The sequence below is a fragment of the Neofelis nebulosa genome, chromosome 18, assembly GCF_028018385.1.
Source record: "Neofelis nebulosa isolate mNeoNeb1 chromosome 18, mNeoNeb1.pri, whole genome shotgun sequence".
In the NCBI taxonomy this organism is placed as follows: Eukaryota; Metazoa; Chordata; class Mammalia; order Carnivora; family Felidae; genus Neofelis; species Neofelis nebulosa.
In genome coordinates, this window is record NC_080799.1 from 5,585,804 (window position 1) to 5,606,395 (window position 20,592).

The 20,592-nt window shown below is 38.8% G+C and overlaps 1 protein-coding gene across 2 annotated transcripts in view; it reads right to left on the reverse strand.

The window, feature by feature from the left end:
• Window positions 1-20,592, reverse strand: part of BAIAP2L1 (BAR/IMD domain containing adaptor protein 2 like 1) — a 93,308-nt gene that overhangs the window by 64,754 nt on the left and 7,962 nt on the right. For both annotated transcript variants that reach the window (XM_058710257.1, XM_058710255.1), the window contains exon 2: window positions 2,852-2,927. In XM_058710257.1, the coding sequence (XP_058566240.1) occupies window positions 2,852-2,927 (76 nt within the window). The remainder of the gene's footprint in view (window positions 1-2,851; window positions 2,928-20,592) is intronic.

Genomic DNA, 20,592 nt, shown 5'->3' on the forward strand with positions numbered 1-20,592 from the left:
ACATGGGTCAGTGATGTTATCACCCTGTTTCATGAAGGAGAGTGGAGTGAAGATATGCTGGGACATGCCCAAGGTCAATGGCAAATCAGAGGCAGTGCACATAACTCCAACTAAGGTAGTTTACTTCCTCAGTTCTAAATTACCGTGCTTTTCACGAATCTTTGGTCTCAGCTAGAACTGAAAAAGAGAGGACTCTACCTAAAAACAAGGTTTGTAGCCAATAAACTGGCAAGTTAATAGGTGCAACTTTTAATAAGAAGATTTTAAGTTGTACGATACTGATAAGCTGAAAAGCAGATCAGTGGGAGAATGGCATATATGCACAATGCATAAAAAAAATTTTCGGTTTGCATCCACACATGAAATTGAAATTTTTTGTTAACTGTTGACTTATGTTTAAAACTAACCTCAGAATGGTAAAATATTCTTGCTAAAATAATTAACTTTAAAAACTATATAATTTATCCAGAACTTAATAAAGAATACTATTCTCATAATTTTGCCATCCCCCCTTTGTGAATACATTAGGAGATTTTCTATCACTTGTTTTAAGGAACGAAGCATATTTGTCCTATTTTAGTGGTTGACCAACTACTTCATCAATCTAATCTACAAACTGCTACCAGATAATTTTCCTTTAAAGTACGATTTCATTAGGTTACAGGAGTGCTCAAGAACCTTCATGGCCTCGACTGCCCATAGTGTAAGCCCACACTCCAGAGTTCATGACAGATTTTACAGAAATCGCCTTGGATAAACCATACCTCCCAGAATTCCCAAATTTGTAGTCCCCTATACATTGATTGGGGGCTTGGTCATGTGACTTGCTTTGGCCAATGGGGTACCAGCAAGCATAACTCCCACAGGGATTTGCACTCTTGGAAGTCTGCTATGCCAGAAAGCGGGAGCCCAGCCCCCAGCTGACTGCAATTGTAGGATTGAGCCCCAGGGGTCCAGAGAACTGCACTGCCTTTACAGGACCTTGAGAAATAATAAACTATTGCTGCCTTAAGCCACCAAGTTTAGGGAGACTTTGTTATGTGGCTATAGATAACTGATGCTGCATTCACATGCATTAACAATCTGACCCATTCCACCTTGTATTTTACTATTCCCCAACAGCTTCTCACTCATGCCAGTCTGGGCCTCAGATTTTGGCTTGGATGCTGTCTTTTCTGCCTAAAACCTAACATGTGTCAGCTTGCACAGCTCCTACAAGGCCTCCCGCCTGCTCTGTTCCCCACCAACTTCACTGCTCAAATTCCTGTGACACTGCTCTTTCCATGCTCTTTGTTAGCTGTGAATGTTGTCCTGACTTATGACCTAAGTGGTAACTGCACATCTGGCATCCTTAACTATACTACAAATTCTTACCGAGGACTTTACAAATTTATCTCAATTTCTCGATGGCTTCAGTAAAAAACAGATGGCCTGCAGAAATTCTGGAAATACTTTAAAAGTGCAAAATAGTCCCTTTGGGGAGAAGCCTTATTTAGCAAGAGACTAAGCTGCTGGCAGCTCCCTGAGTCACCTTGTAAAACTGCCTCGGAGAGGCACCAAGTGCTAGAAAGAAAAAAAACCATCGCAGGTCATTGTGACTTCCTTCACAGGGGCATCTAAAGCAATGACTTTGTGGCCTTGTGACTAAGCAGTCACGGAGGGAGAGTCAGCTGTGCAAGAATTCTAAAACCAGTCTCCTGCTCTTTGATAAGGGAGGTGAGGGGTCACCTACAGAGGTCGCTGACACTTCTTGGGGGGTGAGGGATGGTTTCCCAACAGTGAAAATGTCTGGCAAACAGCACAGAGATCCAGAAGAAAGTAAATAAGTAGTTTACTTTCCCATGATTATGACAACTGGGCACCTGTCATCCAAACTCTAGCTACCATACCCCCTCTTCCTGGGGCATGCTTATGCTAAGGGTATATGAAGTCACAGATTTATTTTCAAAACCTCAAGAGGGAGCAGCCAAAGGTGTGACATGGTGAAAGAAGGAAATGAGAAATACATAAAAGACCCAGAACTTGATCTGAACCATTGGAAACTAAGCTTTCTACTTATGTTACACGGTGGTTTTAGTGAACCAAGGTACAGGGTGAAAATGGTGTCTGAATATTTTTGGGGTGACACTTGTTACATAGGGAGAATTATTGTGACTGTTAAAATCTAGTGATTATCAGCATCTCAAGTTTTTAAGGTGATCACTGATAACATTCACCTCTTAGTAGGGAAATCCATGTGTAGATGCAGGTCAGCTTCCTCCAATGAAACCTCTTGAAACTAGCAAACAACTCCAGTTCACGAAGAGAGACAAAAGCCAATGCCTGAATTCATTTTAAAGGAAGCACTCTTTTGGAAATGAAAATTTTAACTTCAACCTTTAACTCAGATGTTTTTCCGTTCAGGCTAAAACTTTTCTCATATCACTATCAGAAGTTATACACCCAAAGGCAAGAAAGTATTCTACATAAATAAAAAGAGAGTAATTCTTCTGCTGCAAGACACTAACAAATATTTTAAGCACACATTTAATATATGTTATTAGTTCATGACGAATTTGGTTTGCAAAGTGGAAAACATGTTTATGGCAATGATGTAAAAGATTGAGTCCGGTCAAAAACCATGATCTGGTAATTGACATACATCACTTAGAATAGCCAATGATTCAATTTATTCATTTCAAATACACTAATATCCTATCATTGCAAACTTCCATAGAATTAACCTAAGTATTGTTTTTAACTTCAAGATATTTCAAAAATTCACTATTAACCACATAAAAATAATTAAGTAAAATATTTACTGAATGGTTTTTATATGTGCACTATATTTATAAATTTAGAAAACACTTACCATTAACAGCTTTTTCATAATTTTTTCCTAGGTTTATTAAATTTCGTAGCCCAGGATTGAACTGTTCCATAACATTCTGACAAACAAACAAACAAACAAATTAATAAGATAAGCAAACAGTAGATCAAGTAATCTTTAGACTTTGTCACTACATAGCCATGGATGCCTGTGTATGCTCGACAGTACGTCTACAAAGCCATGAATGTTTACTTTAAAATAATGAAGAGCACATACTTCTTTACTGATGGAACAGGGCACTCGTACTGGCAAGACACATGTGATCCTGGCAGTTTCCCAGTTGCCCAAGGGCTGCCTAGAACCTACTATAAATGGAGCAAGTAGCCGACACGCATACCTCCAAAGCATACCCCACAGGAGTTACAGGCCCAGAAGCTGATGCTCCCAGTGGGGTTTAAGTAGGTTAATGGTTGTCACGCTAATGTTAAAAACAGGTGTGCATGATTGGAACCTTATAACTATATAAGCAACGTTTTGGTTATCAATTGAACAGACATTTCTTTCTTTCTTTTTTTTAATTAACGTTTATTTATTTTTGAGAGACAGAGACAGAGCACGAACACGGGAGGGGCACAGAGAGGGAGACACAGAATCCGAAGCAGGCTCCAGGCTGAGCTGTCAGCCTGTGTTGAACCCACGAACCATGAGATCATGACATGAGCCAAAGCTGGATGCTTAACTGACTGAGTCACCCAGGTGCCCCTGAACAGACATTTCTAAGAGATCTTGTTTTTACTATGCTTAATAACCAGGAGAGGGTATGAGGGTGGGTGTTGCTGATGGCCCTAGGACACAGGCCAGTCTGCGACCTTCTGTCCAGGTGGTCACTGGCATTTTTTTTCCTAGTGATCAGTTTATTCATTAAGTACTTATGGAGTAACCACCGAGTGGTAGGTAGGTCCTGTGCACACAATAGTAGATGGAAAGACATGGTTTCCCTCTCATAGATTTCATGATGCCATATCTCTGCAAATGTCATGGTTTTCATTTTTAAAAGTGTTATTCTTATATCACTAGAAAGTCACAAACATAGAGACAAATGCTATGATAAGTATAAGAGGCAATTATTTAGAATGTTGACCTAAACTTAGATTATCCTAAATCTGAAGTACAGACAAAAGATCATTCCTATGGGTTTCTGACTTCTTGACTAAGAATACACGGTGACTGAATGTATTTGTTCCATCTACAAATAATGAGCTTCACAGCATTAGCCACTCCGGGTGGACCACTCAAGTCTCCTTACCTCCTCTCCCCAAATGTGAACCCTATTTGTACAAGACCAGGCAATAAAAAGAATGAAAAACACACAACATTCAAATGGCAGATAGTTGATACACATGCTCTTCAGGATAAAAGGTTCTCCTTTATAAACCAGTACAGAGAGAACATAATAACTTTTATTTTATCAAACAATGATAAAGGCTTATCATGAAAAAGAACCCTTGGCTCAACCTTTCCCTAAACTTCAACTTACTCCTAAGAGCACTTTCAACTAAGTTGTTATTCTTATATTCATTGCCATAGTTTTGGATAATATTCTTGATTTCTCAATTTTGGACAATAATGACTGGCTTTCTACTACCCTAGATAAGGGCTCAGCTCTCCATATCACTCCACTTTCCCTACCCCAATCCTTCCTATATAATTAAATGGCAATTTGCTGGTAAGTTGAGAGGGTTTATTATGACATTGTAAATACCCGTCACTACAATGCAAGGAATGTACTAGGGATTATGTTCCTTTCTTGGTACAGTCTTTGTTTCTCCTGGGATTAACAATCATCTCATCACCCTCCACACACACCACCCCTCCCCGGCTTAGTTTTCCACGAATCTACCTTAAATTTTTCCACATGCTCCATCCCATCTAGCAGAAGTCTATCAATATTATTTTTCAAATGCACAAAGTTGTCAGCTAATCTTCCATTCCATTTTTCCCCTGAACTTCCTCCAAGGACTCCGTCCTCTTGCTCAGTCTGGCCTGACTGTCCCTGCCACGCTGCTACCCTTGCATGTCCTTTTCTGATCCCCTGTGTTAGAGCTCTCATTAACTGGACTCCAAACCTTCGTCTTTCATTTATTCCCATTTGCTGAAGATCATTCTCCAAGAACAACCTAAGGAATGATGCATGATAGATAAATTTGAGTCACCATGTGTCTGACATTATCTTTACCTTGACACTTGATTGATATTTTGCTGGCTAGAGTATTACAAAGCAAAAGTGATTTTACTTTAGAATGTTAAAGATACTGCTCCACTATTTTTAACATCCAGTTTTGCTACTGAGAAGTCAGCCATCATTTCTTCTTCCTTTGCATAGGACATAGTTGGGGGTGCTTATTTCTGGAAGACTTCTCTTTATCCCTGTGTACTACATAATGGTCTGTCTTAGTATGGGTACTTATTTATTTTACTGGGCATTCAACAGACCCTATCCATATAGAAAGTTATGCCCATTAGGTCTGAAAAATGTTCCTGTTTTGTTTTTTGTCTCTCCCTACTTTCTGGAATTCTGATAAGGATTTTACACACCCTGAATTTATTATCTAATCATTTTATCTTTTTTCTTTGATTTTCCACTTTTTGTTCCCCCATCTCTGACAGATATCAACTTCACATTCCAAGTCTTCTATTATGTTTTTGAAAACTTTTGATATCATATTTTAAATTTGGGCTCTTTGCAGTTTTTTTTTTTAATTATCCCTTTTTAAAAGTATCCAGTTCTTGTTTTGTGAATGATGTATGTCTAATCAGAATAAATTATAATTTTTTTGTTATTTTCTTCCAGTTCCCCCATATTATCTCCTAATTATTTCTTTTCATTGTTTGGCATCCATCTGTCTTTTGTGTTGGAGGCTTTCCTCAGACATCTGGCAATCCCTGATAGCCTGTTCATATTTATAAATTAAAAAAAATTTTTTTAATGTCTATTTATTTTTGAGACAGAGAGAGAGCATGAATGGGGGAGGGTCAGAGAGAGAGGGAGACACAGAATCCAAAGCAGGCTCCAGGCTCTGAGCTGTCAGCACAGAGCCCAATGCAGGGCTCGAACTCACGGACTGTGAGATCATGACGTGAGCTGAAGTCGGATGCTTAACCGACTGAGCCACCCAGGCGCCCCTAGCCTGTTCATATTTAAGAGTAAAGTCCTAAAATGCTGGCTGGAAGCTTGTGGGTGTGGGTGTGTACACTAGGGTTGTTGTTGACTAGTAGGCTTCATTCAGAGTAACTGGACAAGTCAGCTATAGACAAACTGGCCATGTGACAGTAACCAGGGTCCACTGAGTCTCTCTAGACAAGTTTCTTATTTCCTATCAGGGGTAAGGGAAGAGGCAATGGCCAGGTGGCTGGCTTTCCCCACCCATCAGGAAGGTGACTGGGTTGGGAATTTCACAGTTTACTGAGTTGATTTTTACTGAATTCCTGCTCTCTAAGGTTTATTCCCTCCACCTTCTGCTGTTGTTTCCAGGTCGAGACCTCCTATGATTCAGTATGCCCTGAGATTAAATCTCGAGTCTGCCAGGCAGAGAGAGCTTCTAGTAGTAGTGGTGGTTCAGGTAGGAAAGAAAAACTGTCAGTTTAACCACCTTGTGTAACTCCTTTTCTGGCTCTGGGTGTCCCCTCCGTCCCCACCTTCTGTGGGCCTGCTCTCCAGCCTCTCAGGTTCTTTGAGGTGAATGGCTCAGCTCTCATCAGTACTCCCACTGCAGAGTCTTTAAGTTTTCTTAAGGCAGCTACCACTCCTCCAAATTTTTCTAGGCTGTTCATCAACTGCTCTTTTTTCAGTCCTTTCTACCATGAATTTACGGCTTCCACCCACCCTCCTTTCCTCTCCTCTTTTTCTTTTCCTTCCTTTGCTATCATTTCAATGTATTCTCTTTTTTTTTTTTTTTTTAACGTTTATTTATTGAGAGAGACCGAGACAGAATGCGAGTGGGTTAGGGGCAGAGAGAGAAGGAGACACAGAATCCGAAGCAGGCTCCAGGCTCTGAGCTGTCAGCATAGAGCCCAACGCGGGGCTCAAACTCATGAGCTGTGAGATCATGACCTGAGCCAAAGTTGGATGCTCAAATGACTGAGCCACCCAGGCGCCCCATCATTTCCATGTATTCTTAGAAGAAAAACCTCAGGGTCAATCTGCTGTATTTAACTGGAAGTCCACTCATCCTGTGTTATTGAAGCCAGTCATCTGTTTGAGCCTCATTTACAACCAGCAGCCATAAAGCCCCAAAGCCAAAGATGACTCCCATACCAGTCTCTCTGAAAGATCTAAGTCTCAATACCGGATCACAGGGATCTAAAGCCATAGCTGCTATTTCTACCCTCTTTTCTCAATTCCCTTGTTTTGTTTTTAGGCTTATTTTGAAATTGTTCAAGATTCACAAGAAGCTATAAAAACTGTACTGAGAGTTCTCACATATGCTTTTCCACTGACAGTAACTTATATAACCATGGTACATTATCAAAACAAGGAAACTGATATTGGTACAACGCTTAACTAAACCGCAGACTTCATTTGTATTTACCAGGTTTTTTCTGTAAGCTTCTTTTGTTTTTGTTTTTGTTTTTGTTTTTTTAAATGTTTTTATTATTTATTTATTTTGAGAGAGAGAAGTCCATGAGCAGGGGCAGGGCAGAGAGAGGGGGAGAAAATCCCAAGCAGGCTCCGCACTGCCAGCACACAGCCTGATGTGCAGCTCGATCTCATGAACCATGAGAACATGACCTGAGCGGAAATCAAGAGTGGGATGCTTAACCGGCTGAGTCCCCCAGGCACCCCTGTATTTACCAGTTTTTATATCACTCATTTTGAGGGGGGAAAGTGCATTGTGTCTATGAAATCTTAACACAAGTATAGACTTGTGTGACCATCACCACAGATACAGTACAGAACCATTCCACTAACACAGTGATCTCTCTCATGCTACCCCTTTACAGTCACACCCTCTCCACCAATCTCAATCACTCTAATTTTGTCATTGTGAAGATATTATACAAATGAATCATACAGTATGTGACCTCTGAGACTGGCTTTTTCACTCCACACAATGTCCTTAGGAACCATCCAACTTGTTGGGTGTATTAATAGTTTATTCCTTTTTTTGGCTAGTAGTATTCCACAGTACAGATGTATCATAGTTTATTTATACATTTACCCGTTGAACATTTTGGTTGTTTATAGTGTTTGGCAATTGCAAATAAACCTGATATGGACAATCACATACCGATTTTTGTGTAAACGTAAGTGTTCATATCTCCAGGATAAATACCTAGGAGTTCAATTGCTGCGTCATGTGGTAGGTATATGTTTAACTTTATAAGAAACTGCCAAACTATTTTCCAGAGTGCCTGTACCATTTTACATTCCCATCAGCAATATATGAGATTTTGGTACTTTTTAAAATCTAATAACTTTATTGGAAAATAATTGCTTTTTAATAAAAGGATAAAGCTACTTTTCAATATCTCTTTCAAAATTCTTATAATAATCTTAAGAGACTAAGTCTGGACAACAAGAATGTAAGTTCTAATAAAAAGATAAAACTTGGGGTACCTGGGTGGTTCAGTCAGTTAAGCGTCCAACTTTAGCTCAGGTCATGATCTCTTGGCCTGTGAATTCAAGCCCCTCCATCGGGCTCTGTGCTGACAGCTCAGAGCCTGAAGCCTGCTTTGGGTTGTGTCTCTCTCTGCCCCTCCCTCACTCATGCTCTGTCTCTCTCTCTCTCAAAAATAAACATTAAAAAAAAAAAATTAAAGATAAAACTTTAAAAACATCATTTAAAATTCTTATAATAAACTTATGAGGCTGAGTTTGGAGGGGTAAGAATATAAGGAAACAGATGCAGAGCTAACTCTGTCTACTAGAATACAGTCATTAAAAAGAAGCCCAGATCTGTGTTTTTTCTTAAGATTATTCTTAGTTCAGCTAAGCCAAATAAGAGGAAAATATAATTTGATTTCTTGATATAATTCCTGAAATGTTTACATATAACTCCTATCTTAAAATATCAAAAACAATGAATTAATGAGAACTTCCAAAATTAACACCCAAGCATAAACCAACCATCCAAATGATTCTACTGGGGAAAAAAGTTAACTCATAAGACTTAGGACTACAATAAGCTTCAGAGAAAACAATACAAGAGTTTTTAGGCTCGAAAGTTTAACATACACTTCAATTTCTTATTATTTAAGTTCAGCTACAGAAATTTTTCCCGGAAACTTTGGCCCCCTTGAACAGTGGAAAATCCATTTCTACCCTGGCTCTTGGCCATTAATCTAGTTATTTTAGCTGAAGTACATGTATTTTTAAACTCAGGAACAAAAAAGCAGTGCTGCCTTTGTACTCCACAATCTGTAAAGTTTTATAAGTAGCAGTGGATATCTTTGTGAACTGGATGGGTCCCACATTTTTTTGAGAGGGCAGTCGTTGGGTCAAAGGTCATATGGTGTGTTAAGGTTTATTAAGACCTGAATTGTTCACATGGCCTAAGATTTAGAGAAAATCACCAGCAGTAATGAACAAATCCATTTTAAGTTTGGCACTAAAAATAAAAGGTTTAAATACCAAGTATAAAAACAAAACAAAACAAAAAAAAAACGTCCAAGAAACACTATTTTGTTACAATCAATAACAAAAGCTCAGTTACTGCCTGGCAAGGAGGATAATTTGCCAAACCAGTTTCCATCAGAATGAGTTTCATTTCCATTCAGAGAGCAATATGGATAGTCTAAGCTAAAATAACTGGCAATATCACTGTTCTACTTGGGCTGAGTCTCAGGAAGAGGAGTTGGTTCTAGCACCAAAGTTCAATAAGCAGCATTGGAGAATTAATGGTTAGCTGTTCCAAATAAAATGCTGAGGAATAAACCACACACTTTCCACCAGATTTCTAGCTGGCCCATTTATCTCATACATTTCCTCTGCCTACTGTGGAGCGACAGATCATAATTTTAAAATGAATTATATAATCTTGTGAAGGTTTTAGCTTCCTCACCATTTAGATTTTTCCTTCATTTAAAAAAAAAAAAACAATTACCTTTACCAACATGGAACTAAAGACAATGAAGCATACATTAATTCAATTATGACTAGCCAGATAAACTGAGCTGACTTTAAATTTCTAAGAATTAGTTTACGTTTCTTTTTCCAATTCTCTACATGACCAAGGACAAATTATTTGATATATCAGTGCTTTATTTTTCTCAGTTGAAAATTGTGGGTAATATTTACACTGGAATAAGCTTTTAAAAGTGATTTAAGAATCTCTAAGTAAATAGGGAGTTTTATAATGTTCTTCAGGTAACATATTTACCCTTGAAAGTTTCAATGCCATTTTATATAATCTCATACAAATTAATCCAGTAATGTCACAAATGCTTAAACTAATTAAGGCACATTCTCATTTCATGTGACAAGATTATCTGTTAATAAGGATTAACTGTTTGAGAATACTTCTAGATAGACATCATTTGTAGAAAATTTTACTTATCCCTTCCTTGTGTTGTTGGAAGCCACCATTCCTGGACTAACAAAAGTATTTGATTATGTCCCCTGCCTTTAGGGAAGATATTAGTGAGTAAATTTGGCAAAAAAGCAGCTGCTTATAGACTAATAGATGGTCAGAAGAGTCATGTTTTCATATCCATCTTCAATGGGGAGCACAAGCCAAGTGAAGGAAAATAAGACAACGGAGATATTCTGTTTGAAGTATTAAGTTACAGCAGAAATAGTCAAGATTCAAATATGTAAAACACAGAAATGCTTCCTATCAAACATGAATAGTGTTTTTGTTCCCCTTCAGTCTGTATTATCTATCTATGCTACTAGCTTCTAACTTGCATTATCTATCGATTTGTATTATCTTAATTTGTAACATGCATTCCAGTAGCAATGGGCCCGGTTAACGCTGGATGAAAAAAAACTGAAAAAAAAATTGGGGAAATCACATCACCACCTCGCTAAGGCTCAATCTCCTCTTCTTTTTTTTTTTTTTTAACGTTTATTTATTTTTGAGACAGAGAGAAACAGAGCATGAACGGGGGAAGGTCAAAGAGAGAGGGAGACACAGAATCTGAAACAGGTTCCAGGCTCTGAGCTGTCAGCACAGAGCCCGACATGGGGCTTGAACCCACGAACCGCAAGATCATGACCTGAGCTGAAGTCGGACGCCCAACTGACTGAGCTACCCAGGCGCCCCTCAATCTTCTCTTCTATAAAATGGAAATAATGATAATTTGGACTTCATGAGGAGTATGAAGATTCAATGAGATATTAAGTAGTATTTATGCAACACTTATGTGCTCTTCCAAGCACGTGGTACTTAGTGCACACTGAATCAATTGTAATAATTAATATTGCAAGACAAAAGCTCTAAAATATTAGTCAACTCTTCAAGTGGATGAACATTCCCATTTCTCCAGATACCTCAGTTCCTCTCTGTAATATGAAAATAAATGATACTGGCTATTCTACCTTGAAGGGTCACATCAGGATGAGAGAGACCATGAATATAAAATACTCTAGAAAAGTGTGGGATACAAAGGAAATCGAAGGTGTTATTATTTCTTCTATTCAGTTGAGAATATTTTATTCTTTTTTTCCTAGGTGAGATAAATTTGGTATTTATGGAGTGCTACTATATTTCAGGCTCTGTGCCCATGTTTTACATGGGCTGTTTCATTAGATCCTAACAACATGATTATTATTATCATCATTTTATGGATGACACACCAAAGCTTTGAGATGCTAAATTTAAAAACCTTGCTGAAGGGGTGCCTGCATGACTCAGTCAATTAAGCGTCCATTCTTGATTTCAGCTTGGGTCACGTCATATCTCACGGTTTGGGTTCATGGGATCGAGTCCCGTGTTGGGCCTGCTTGGGATTCTCTCTCACTCAAAATAAATAAATAAATATTTAAAACTAAATAAATAAAATAAAAACTTTGCTGAAGATCGCAAAGGTCAGGCCCAGGCAGCCTCCCTGCTAACCTTTGCGCTCACCCCTCAGGTCTCAATACAATTCCTCGAAGTGAATTGTGCAATCGTATAAGTTGAAAATGGTTGTATAACAGAGCATTATTTTAGTGTGAGAAATTATGGGAGACTACAATGTTTTCTTTTTCTTTTTAGAGGATTTCTTGTGATATTACTCCTGATTTTTTATTAATAAAATATTCTAATAGCAGAAGAATTAAACCAATATTGACCAATTCTACCCGGGCAAACAAATATTTGACCTTCTTTTCTTTCCCTTAAGAAAAAGAAAAAGTTGGGGCGCCTGTGTGGCTCAGTCGGTTAAGCGGCCGACTTCGGCTCAGGTCATGATCTCGCGGTCCATGAGTTCGAGCCCCGCGTCGGGCTCTGGGCTGACAGCTCAGAGCCTGGAGCCTGTTTCAGATTCTGTGTCTCCCTCTCTCTCTGCCCCTCCCCTGTTCATGCTCTGTCTCAAAAATAAATAAACGTTAAAAAAAAATTTTTTTTAAAGAAAAAAAAAAAGTAAAGAAAAAGAAGATTCCTCAACTACCTATAGTCCTCACAAGAATAATGGTTGACACTATCATACTGATTTTCTTTAGTGTAAAGGAATTAAAATATTACAAAACCACCGGATGTTTTTAACCACCCCAGCCAAATCTTGTATCTCTTGACTTTCTTCTCCCCAGAGGGAACCATCAATTAAGAATGCTGTTAATTTTCTAACTCATATTTTATACTTTTACATATACATATATTTAGTCCTGACTGATACATAATTTTGTTTTGTACATTTTAATAAAATAAATGGTATCATAATACATTTCACTCTTACTTTTTTTTTTTTTTAATTCAATGTTATGTTCCTGAGACCTGCCCACCTGGTTACATATTGACTGAGTTTATTCTACTACTTTAAGTCTGCATGGTATCCCATTGTGATTGTTAGTTTTAGGTGTCTGCATAACAGTTAGTAAATTAGGTACTAATTTAGGTGTTGCTGTGAAGGAATTCTATAGATATGGTTAACATCTACAACCAGTTTAAGTACTATCCTCAATAATCAGGGTAGGCTTCCTTTAATCACTCAAAAAGCCTTCAAGAATAAAACTAAGGTCTTCTGAGGAAGACGATATTCTGCTTGCCTACACTACAGATTTCAGACTTCCCAGCCCTCACAATCAAGTAAGCCAATTTATTTCCTCTACTGAGTAGCATTTAGATGGGCTTATGAGTTTTGGCTAATATGAAGTATGTGGCAAGGGACTGTACATGTCTCCTTGTACTACACAGGTAAGAAATTACCTAGAAACAGAATTGCTGAGGCATAGAGTATGTGACAGATTTCTCAATTTTGTTATATACCACAATATACTTTAGAGAAAGCGGCTGTAGCAATGGGTGCTCCCACAACCACTGTATGAAAGCACTATCTTACCACACACTCACCAACACTTAGTGTTGCCACAGTTTTTTCCTACCTGATGAGTGAAAAACAGTAACTTTAAATTTTTTTTTAATGTTTATTTATTTTTGAAAGAGAGAAACAAAGCGTGAGCAGGGGAGAGGCAGAGAGAGAGAGACAGACAGACAGACAGACGGACAGACAGAATCCAAGCAGGCTCCAAACTCTGAGCTGTAAGCCCAGAGCCCAACGTGGGGCTCAAACTCACGAACCGTGAGATCATGATGTGAGCTGAAGTCAGAAACTCAACCAACTGAGCCACCCAGGTGCCCTGTAAACAGTACCTTTTTAAAAAGCACTTTAACTGCCTCCCCTGTCAGCAATAAAAAAGTACCCATAACTGGAAATATCCGAGCAGGAGAGGAGAAACAATGAAAGGTAGTTAACTAGTATATTGCAATGGTTTCATCCTCAACTCTCAGGTCTACATAGATTTAAGGTCATCAGAGAGTTTATCCATTTAACAGCAGGGTAGGGCACCAAAAGCCTGGATACTTCATATAATTAAGCAGGTTTGGCTCTGGCCACCCCCTTCCCTGCCCCCAATCACTGTGCTCCAGGCACAACGGCCTCCAGGCTGTTATCTGAACACACCAAACCCATTCCCACCAGAGCTATTTTGTATTTGCTCTCCTGCCTGAAGGCTCTCTTCCTAGATACATGTCTACCAGTTCTCAGCGCCAACCCTCTCAGAGACACTTTCCTCCACTTGCCTCCCACCATGTCTGGTAGCACCTCTATTTTCCTTCTCTCTTTGGCTCCGTTCCTTGCTTCTCTTCCTTCAAAAGGCTGATCACTAACTCACATGATATTACCAATCTATTTACTGTTTCCTTAGTAAGAAATGCATGTAAATTAAGGCCAAGGGAGATCTGTAGCATCAAGAACAGTGCCTGGACCATCTAATGTCCAAAATGTACTCATCAACAGCAGTTTTCAATTGTTGTTGTTGTTGTTGTTGTTGTTGTTGTTATATAAGAGATATATGTGCTCATGGATGAATCAGCTACACAACATGCCCTCAGTTCATCTGAACATACTGCAACAGACACAATGACCCAGTGGGCCAATGAGTTGTGAAAATCAGGTGTGAGGTCATACACTGCCTGCACCTTCTTTAGCTCAAAGTAACAGCTCCAACTGAAGGTCACAAAAGCTGTAAGGCTCTCCCCTACGCTTACTAAGTCATAGCAGGCTTACAAAATCTGAAAATGCCAGGGCTTCCCTTGTGAATTCTGACTTCCCAAACTTATGTTTCTCCAAGTTGATTTTTAAATTACTTTTTAAGTATTAAGCAGTAATGTGGCCCTTAAAAAAGTACCTTGCAAGAGATATCCCAAATGTCCAACTGGTGAACAGATAAACAAACATGGTACATCCACAAATGGAATATTATTAAGCCATAAAAAGAAATAAAGCACCAAAACACACTATAACATGTAGCGACATCATGCTAAGTGGAAAAAACCAAGTCACAAAAGACCATATATTATAGGACTCGGTTTATGTGAAATATCTAGTAAGACAAATCTATGGAGACAAAAAACATATTAGAGGTTGTCTGGGGCTGGGGATGAGAAGGAGGAATGATGGCAATGGTCACAAACGACCTTCTGGGGCTGATGAATAAAATGTTTAAAATTGGATTGTGGCGATGGTTGCAAATTCTATAAATTTACTAAATTTACCAAAAAAAATCACTGAATTCTACATTTACAATGAGTGAATTTTATACTTTATAAATAACACTTAGATTAAGTTGTTTGTTTTCTTTTTTTAAAGGAAGAGTAATAACAAAAACATAATGTTCCAGGCTATTAAGGGCTCATGCTTTAAATCCTTAATGCTACGGAATGCCACAAAGCTATGTGTCCACTCACTCCTTGGTTGTTTCTAACTAGCCTGTCCACAGAGAGCCAGATGTACTGAGGTGCAGGCCATCCACTTTGTGAACACTGGTCCAGAACCACCCAGAAAAGTGCTACTGGCCTCTAAGCACTTATACCCATGTAGCTGTCAGCAGCAACTTCCCTTCCTAGAGTGAAAATCAATTAGACCCATTACTAGAAAAAGATAACCCAGCTATTTTGAGATAAATCTCCTGCTGGATTAGCAGCTATCTTTCCAGCTATGATTGGGGAAGGAGTTTTGCAAATGTTTCTCCAGGCAAAAAAAAGTCTTTTCTGTGTCTTCCTGTAAGGGTAGTTTCATAGGAAATCTTTAGCACACAGAGAAAATTCCCTATGAAAGTTTTGCTAGGATTTAAACGTTGCTTTGCCTTCATTCTTCCTTTCCTTTCTTCATCCATAATCCAGACTTTGGTTTATAAGTATTTCTATAAAAGCAGTCCTTCAAAGTGCAAAGGGCATGCTAGAAATGAAGCCATGAAACCCCCAAGGTTACAAGGCTCCATCCCTTGCAACATGACGTGAACAAGAAAAGCTAATGGGCCAGTGATAAGCAAAGCACCAGGCCATCTCTTTGGGCTTATCTTCTCCCGGAAGAATATTCTCTGACTGTTCTGAGAGCACCTATTAGAGCTCCTTAAGACCCAACCAAGTGATGAGAACCAGTGTGATCATCCAGAAAATTATGTATTGTTCCCTCTTAAGATACACTACTAGAAGCAATCACATCTCCATGACCTTTCAGTTCATTGTTTAAAGAAACAAATTTCTCTGACAAACACCACTTTCTCTAGTCACTACTCATTTAGACAGCAAGAATTGTTCTGAAGCAAAAGCACAGTTAAGCAAAACAAAAAGATCCTGCACTGGCGGGAGAAAGTAAGAAGTGGGTTCTATAACTGTTCAAACTTTTTGATGAGCTTATCAAGCCTATCATGAAAAGTAAGTCCCAGAGCTATCCCACCCAGTAATTTAGTATAAGAATTTAGGTATTCAACTGTTTTGTTTAAGTGTGGAGGGCAACTTGAGTTCATAACCATCCTTGATAAAACAACTTTAAGAGAAAGTAATGGCCTGAATCCTTTCAACACTACAAAGTTTCATTCTATTTTAAATACTAAACAAAAGTTTTACATTTACCTAGAATTATTTGAAACCACCTTTCCTTATAGTTTAAGTGCAGATGATTATCCTGGGTCCAAGGTCCAACAGGTGCTATAACTCCATATAGTTTTGGATTTCTTGGCAGTGCCAAGAAAGTTTCCAGGAATGAAAGCACACATTCCTAGCCTTGGCAATGAGCAACCTATCAGACACTGTAACAATGTTTGGCCCACACTGGCTTCAGTTGACAGGGGACCTGGGGACCATGCCCGAGAATCCAAGCAACTTTTGGACCTTACACGTGTGAGGGAGTAGTACCTGGGAGACTGAAGTAAATGAAATCAGGATCCATTTTTGCTTGGTTCACAGAGGTCCATGTTCTTGTTTCAAAGAATGGAAACACAATCTTCCCTAAAGCCACAGTACCAAGATGACTATTACATAACTCTCAATCGGAATCTGAAAATGGGCCTCTCTTCTGGTATTTTCCTATGGTGGGGGGCAGGAAGGGTATCATGGAAAGTACAAGATAACATGTACTTAGGCTTCGTTCCACTAACTCTTTAAAGTCCTTCTCGTGTTTGGGTCTTTGAAACAACTATACATGTGTTGAATCTTTATTATATACTTACAATGAACTCAGTCCTATGCTGGACACACAGATGTGTCCAACACATGTGTTGCCCTTGAAAACACATGATCTAATAGGGAGACCGATTAGGTATCAAAAAAACACCAAGGCAATTCAGATTGACATGTGAAAATAAGAAATGCAGACATCTTTAATATTATTTGAATATCACTTAGAAATATACAACTTTATCACAGATAAATGGTATATAATAAGGAAACAGTGATGATTAGCTTACTGGGTTTAAAATAGCTGTCAACAGACATATACTTTGAAGGCTAGAGAGCACACTAGACTGTTTGGTTAAGTGTTCTTACCTGCCTACTTATTGTTTTTGGAAAGGTGTATCATGGAGTAAAAATCAAGCAATGAATTTACAGGAAAGAATTTCTCATGGGCTGAGTCACATTTGTTTAGAAAGTCTTCAGTACTCAATAGGTTACAGGAACTTTACTAGATCAAAGTAAATTGCTGATTTCATACAGCAAGTGACATTCTCTTTTTAGTTTGCTAGTTCTTTCTAAATGCTACTCTTACATTGTATCTGGAATAATTCTAGTTGAATTTCCCTCACCCAGACCCTGTGAGATGGATCATTCTGTTTTGCATTAAAACTGCAGCCCTTGCAATCTGAGAAATATTGTTCAAAAACCTAAAATAATTTAAAAACAGTTCAAGTTTGGGGCACCCGAGTGGCTCAGTTAAGCATCTGACTCTTGATTCGGTTCAGGTCATGATCTCACAGTTCAGGAGATGGAGCCCCGACAGAGCCTACTTGGGATTCTCTCTCTTCCTCTCTCTCTGCCCCTCTTCTTGTGTATGTGTGTGCGCGCACACACACACACACACACACACACACTCTCTCTCTCTCTCTCTCTCTCTCAAAATAAATATTTAAAAAACAAATAGTTCAGGGGCGACTGGGTGGCTCAGTCTGTTGAGCGTCTGACTTAGTCTCAGGTCATGATCTCATGGTTCATGGGTTCGATCCCCGCATCAGCTTAGAGCCTGCAGCCTGTTTTGGATTCTGTGTCTCCCTCTCTCTCTCCCACTCTCTCTCTGCCCCTCCCCTGCTTGTGGTCTGTCTCTCTCTCTCTCAAAATAAAATGTTAAAAAAAAATTAAAAAACAAATAGTTCAAATTCATTACATGTAGTTCTCAGATAACAGTGAGGGGAATCAAAACTTCTAATTTTTTCATTTTGTTTCTCATCTACTTCTCTCTTAAACCCAACTTTCCAAGACTTCTTAAAACTTGCCTTAAAAACTCCTCTTGATGGGGCACCTGGGTGGCTCAGTCGGTTAAGCATCCGACTTTGGCTCAGGTCATGGTTTCACGGTTCGTGAGTTCGAGCCCCACATCAGGCTCTGTGCTGACAGATCAGAGCCTGGAGCCTGCTTCGGATTCTGTGTCTCCCTCTCTCTCTGCCCCTCTTCCGTTTGTACTCTCTCTCTCAAAAATAAATAAACGTTAAAAAAAAAATTAAAAAAAAAAAACCTCCTCTTGAACTTAATCCACACATGCATTTATTTTTTTCCTTTCTTCCAATACCAAGACAAAACAAAGTCCAAAGAATTGAACTGGTAAAGGCAGGACCTCGCTGGGAGAGAGGGTGGGGAAGGAACAAGGAAACAGAATTGATGATACTGGGCAAACCAAGGTAGAGATGAAATGCTGGAGAGACTAAAACCCTGGTGCTGTTGACCTGTCATAAGCTATAAACTCTAGAAAAGCACAGACTTTTTTTCTTCATTGTGGGTCCTAGTGGTAACCACAGTGCTTGGCACAACTGTGGTGCCTAAGAAAACAGGTGAAGAGTGAATGTAGGTAATAAGCTTGGCACATACATAACAGATGCTCAAAACATTGTAGCTATTATTACCAGTGCTATCTCAGTCCCACTGGCCCCCAAAGTGAGGATTTTAGCTACAACTGCGTGATAAGCATAGGTCTTCAGTATTTATTCAAAAATTGTTTTGAGTTCTTACTATGCACCAGCACAATAAGAGATTAAAAAATTAAAAAAAAAAAACCCAAAACCCTCAAGAAGTATATAGCTCACTGACAGAAAAATTTGTACCAATAATTTCAACACTATTCTTTTATCAAATATTTACTCAGCTCTGCCTATGTGTCAGTCACTCTACTAGATACTGGAGATAAGCAGTAAACAAAATAGATGAAAATCAATGCTCTTATAGTGATAATACTCCAGTAAATATATGCTACTGCTACTAACAACACTGTTCTAAAAGCTTTCTGTGTTACAATGTTCAGTCTGCACAATAAGCACATGAGGTAGGTACAATTATCATCCTTATTTACAGATGAGAAAACTGAAGCACGAGGTCAAATGGAGTAACATGACATTGAGTACATATAAAAATCTGGGATAAGGCAAATGGATGCGTTAGCTGAATATCAAGCTGTCTTCTCAAAGAGTGCAACAATTGGATGCATGTCCTAATAGAACAATGTCTTGCATGTTTAAAGTGTGTTTAGGGGAGCCTGGGCGGCTCAGTCCCTTAAGCATCTGACTTCGGCTCAGGTCACGATACTTGAGATTTGTGGGTTTGAGCCCCCATCGGACTCTGTGGTGACAGCTCAGAGCCTAGAGCCTGCTTGGGATTCTGTGTCTCCCTCTCTCTCTGCACTCTCCCTGGCTCATGGTCTGTCTCTGTCTCTGTCTCTGTCTCTCTCTCAGAAATAAACATTAAAAAAATTTTTTTAAGTGTCTTTACACATTTAGAAATATATTCTACTGTCAGACACAGTCGGTGTCCTGTACCTTAAGCTTCTTCAAATATAAGATGAAGCCCATGATAAAATATACCATTTGGTCAATTAAATCCATTAATATTAAAGAAAACATAGATACAGATAGATAGATATACAGGAGTGCCTGGCTGGCTTAGTCAGTAAAACATGCAAGATATATATATATATACATATAGCACAGTGTTTAAGTAAAAGGAATTATCATTGTGATTTTCCTGATTTTCTTTTCTCTGTAGTCAGAAACAGACTGTTCTACTAGCTTAGGTCTCAGACATGTGTACCTGGTAAGAATATGAAGGTGAGCAGGGTTGTGTCCTGCACACCTCTTGCCTCCTGCACACAGGCAGGGGCTTCCCTCCTAACTCAGGATGGAGCTGTTCCATCCTCAAGTCCAAAGAGACACACTTTCGGTGACTAGCAGTCAGACTTGTCATCTGAGATCTGACCACCAACTCCAACCTTTTTCATGTTTGTTATTCTAACAATGTGTTTCTAATCATCTGTGTTTCTAATCAACTTTTATCGCTACTTACTTTTGACAGGTTATTACCACTTTTGCACCTTTTCTCATCCTTATTACAGCTTTCATACCTTTCAAGGCTACAGCTGCACCTTGAAAGGGATCAACTGCTTGCAACATCAGGCATAAGATGCTTAAAGATAGTTGTAAGAACTGGAATTTGGGGTTCTCAGTTTTGCTGAATTCTTTTTCTGTTGCCCTCATGTCTCAGGTTAGTAAACGTTAAAAATATACTCCCATAAGTAGTAATTAAAAGAAAAACGATGAGACTTTAAATTAGGTTTACCTATGAAAGGCTAATTTCCAAAACAGAGGTAGAAAATGGCACATTTTAGCT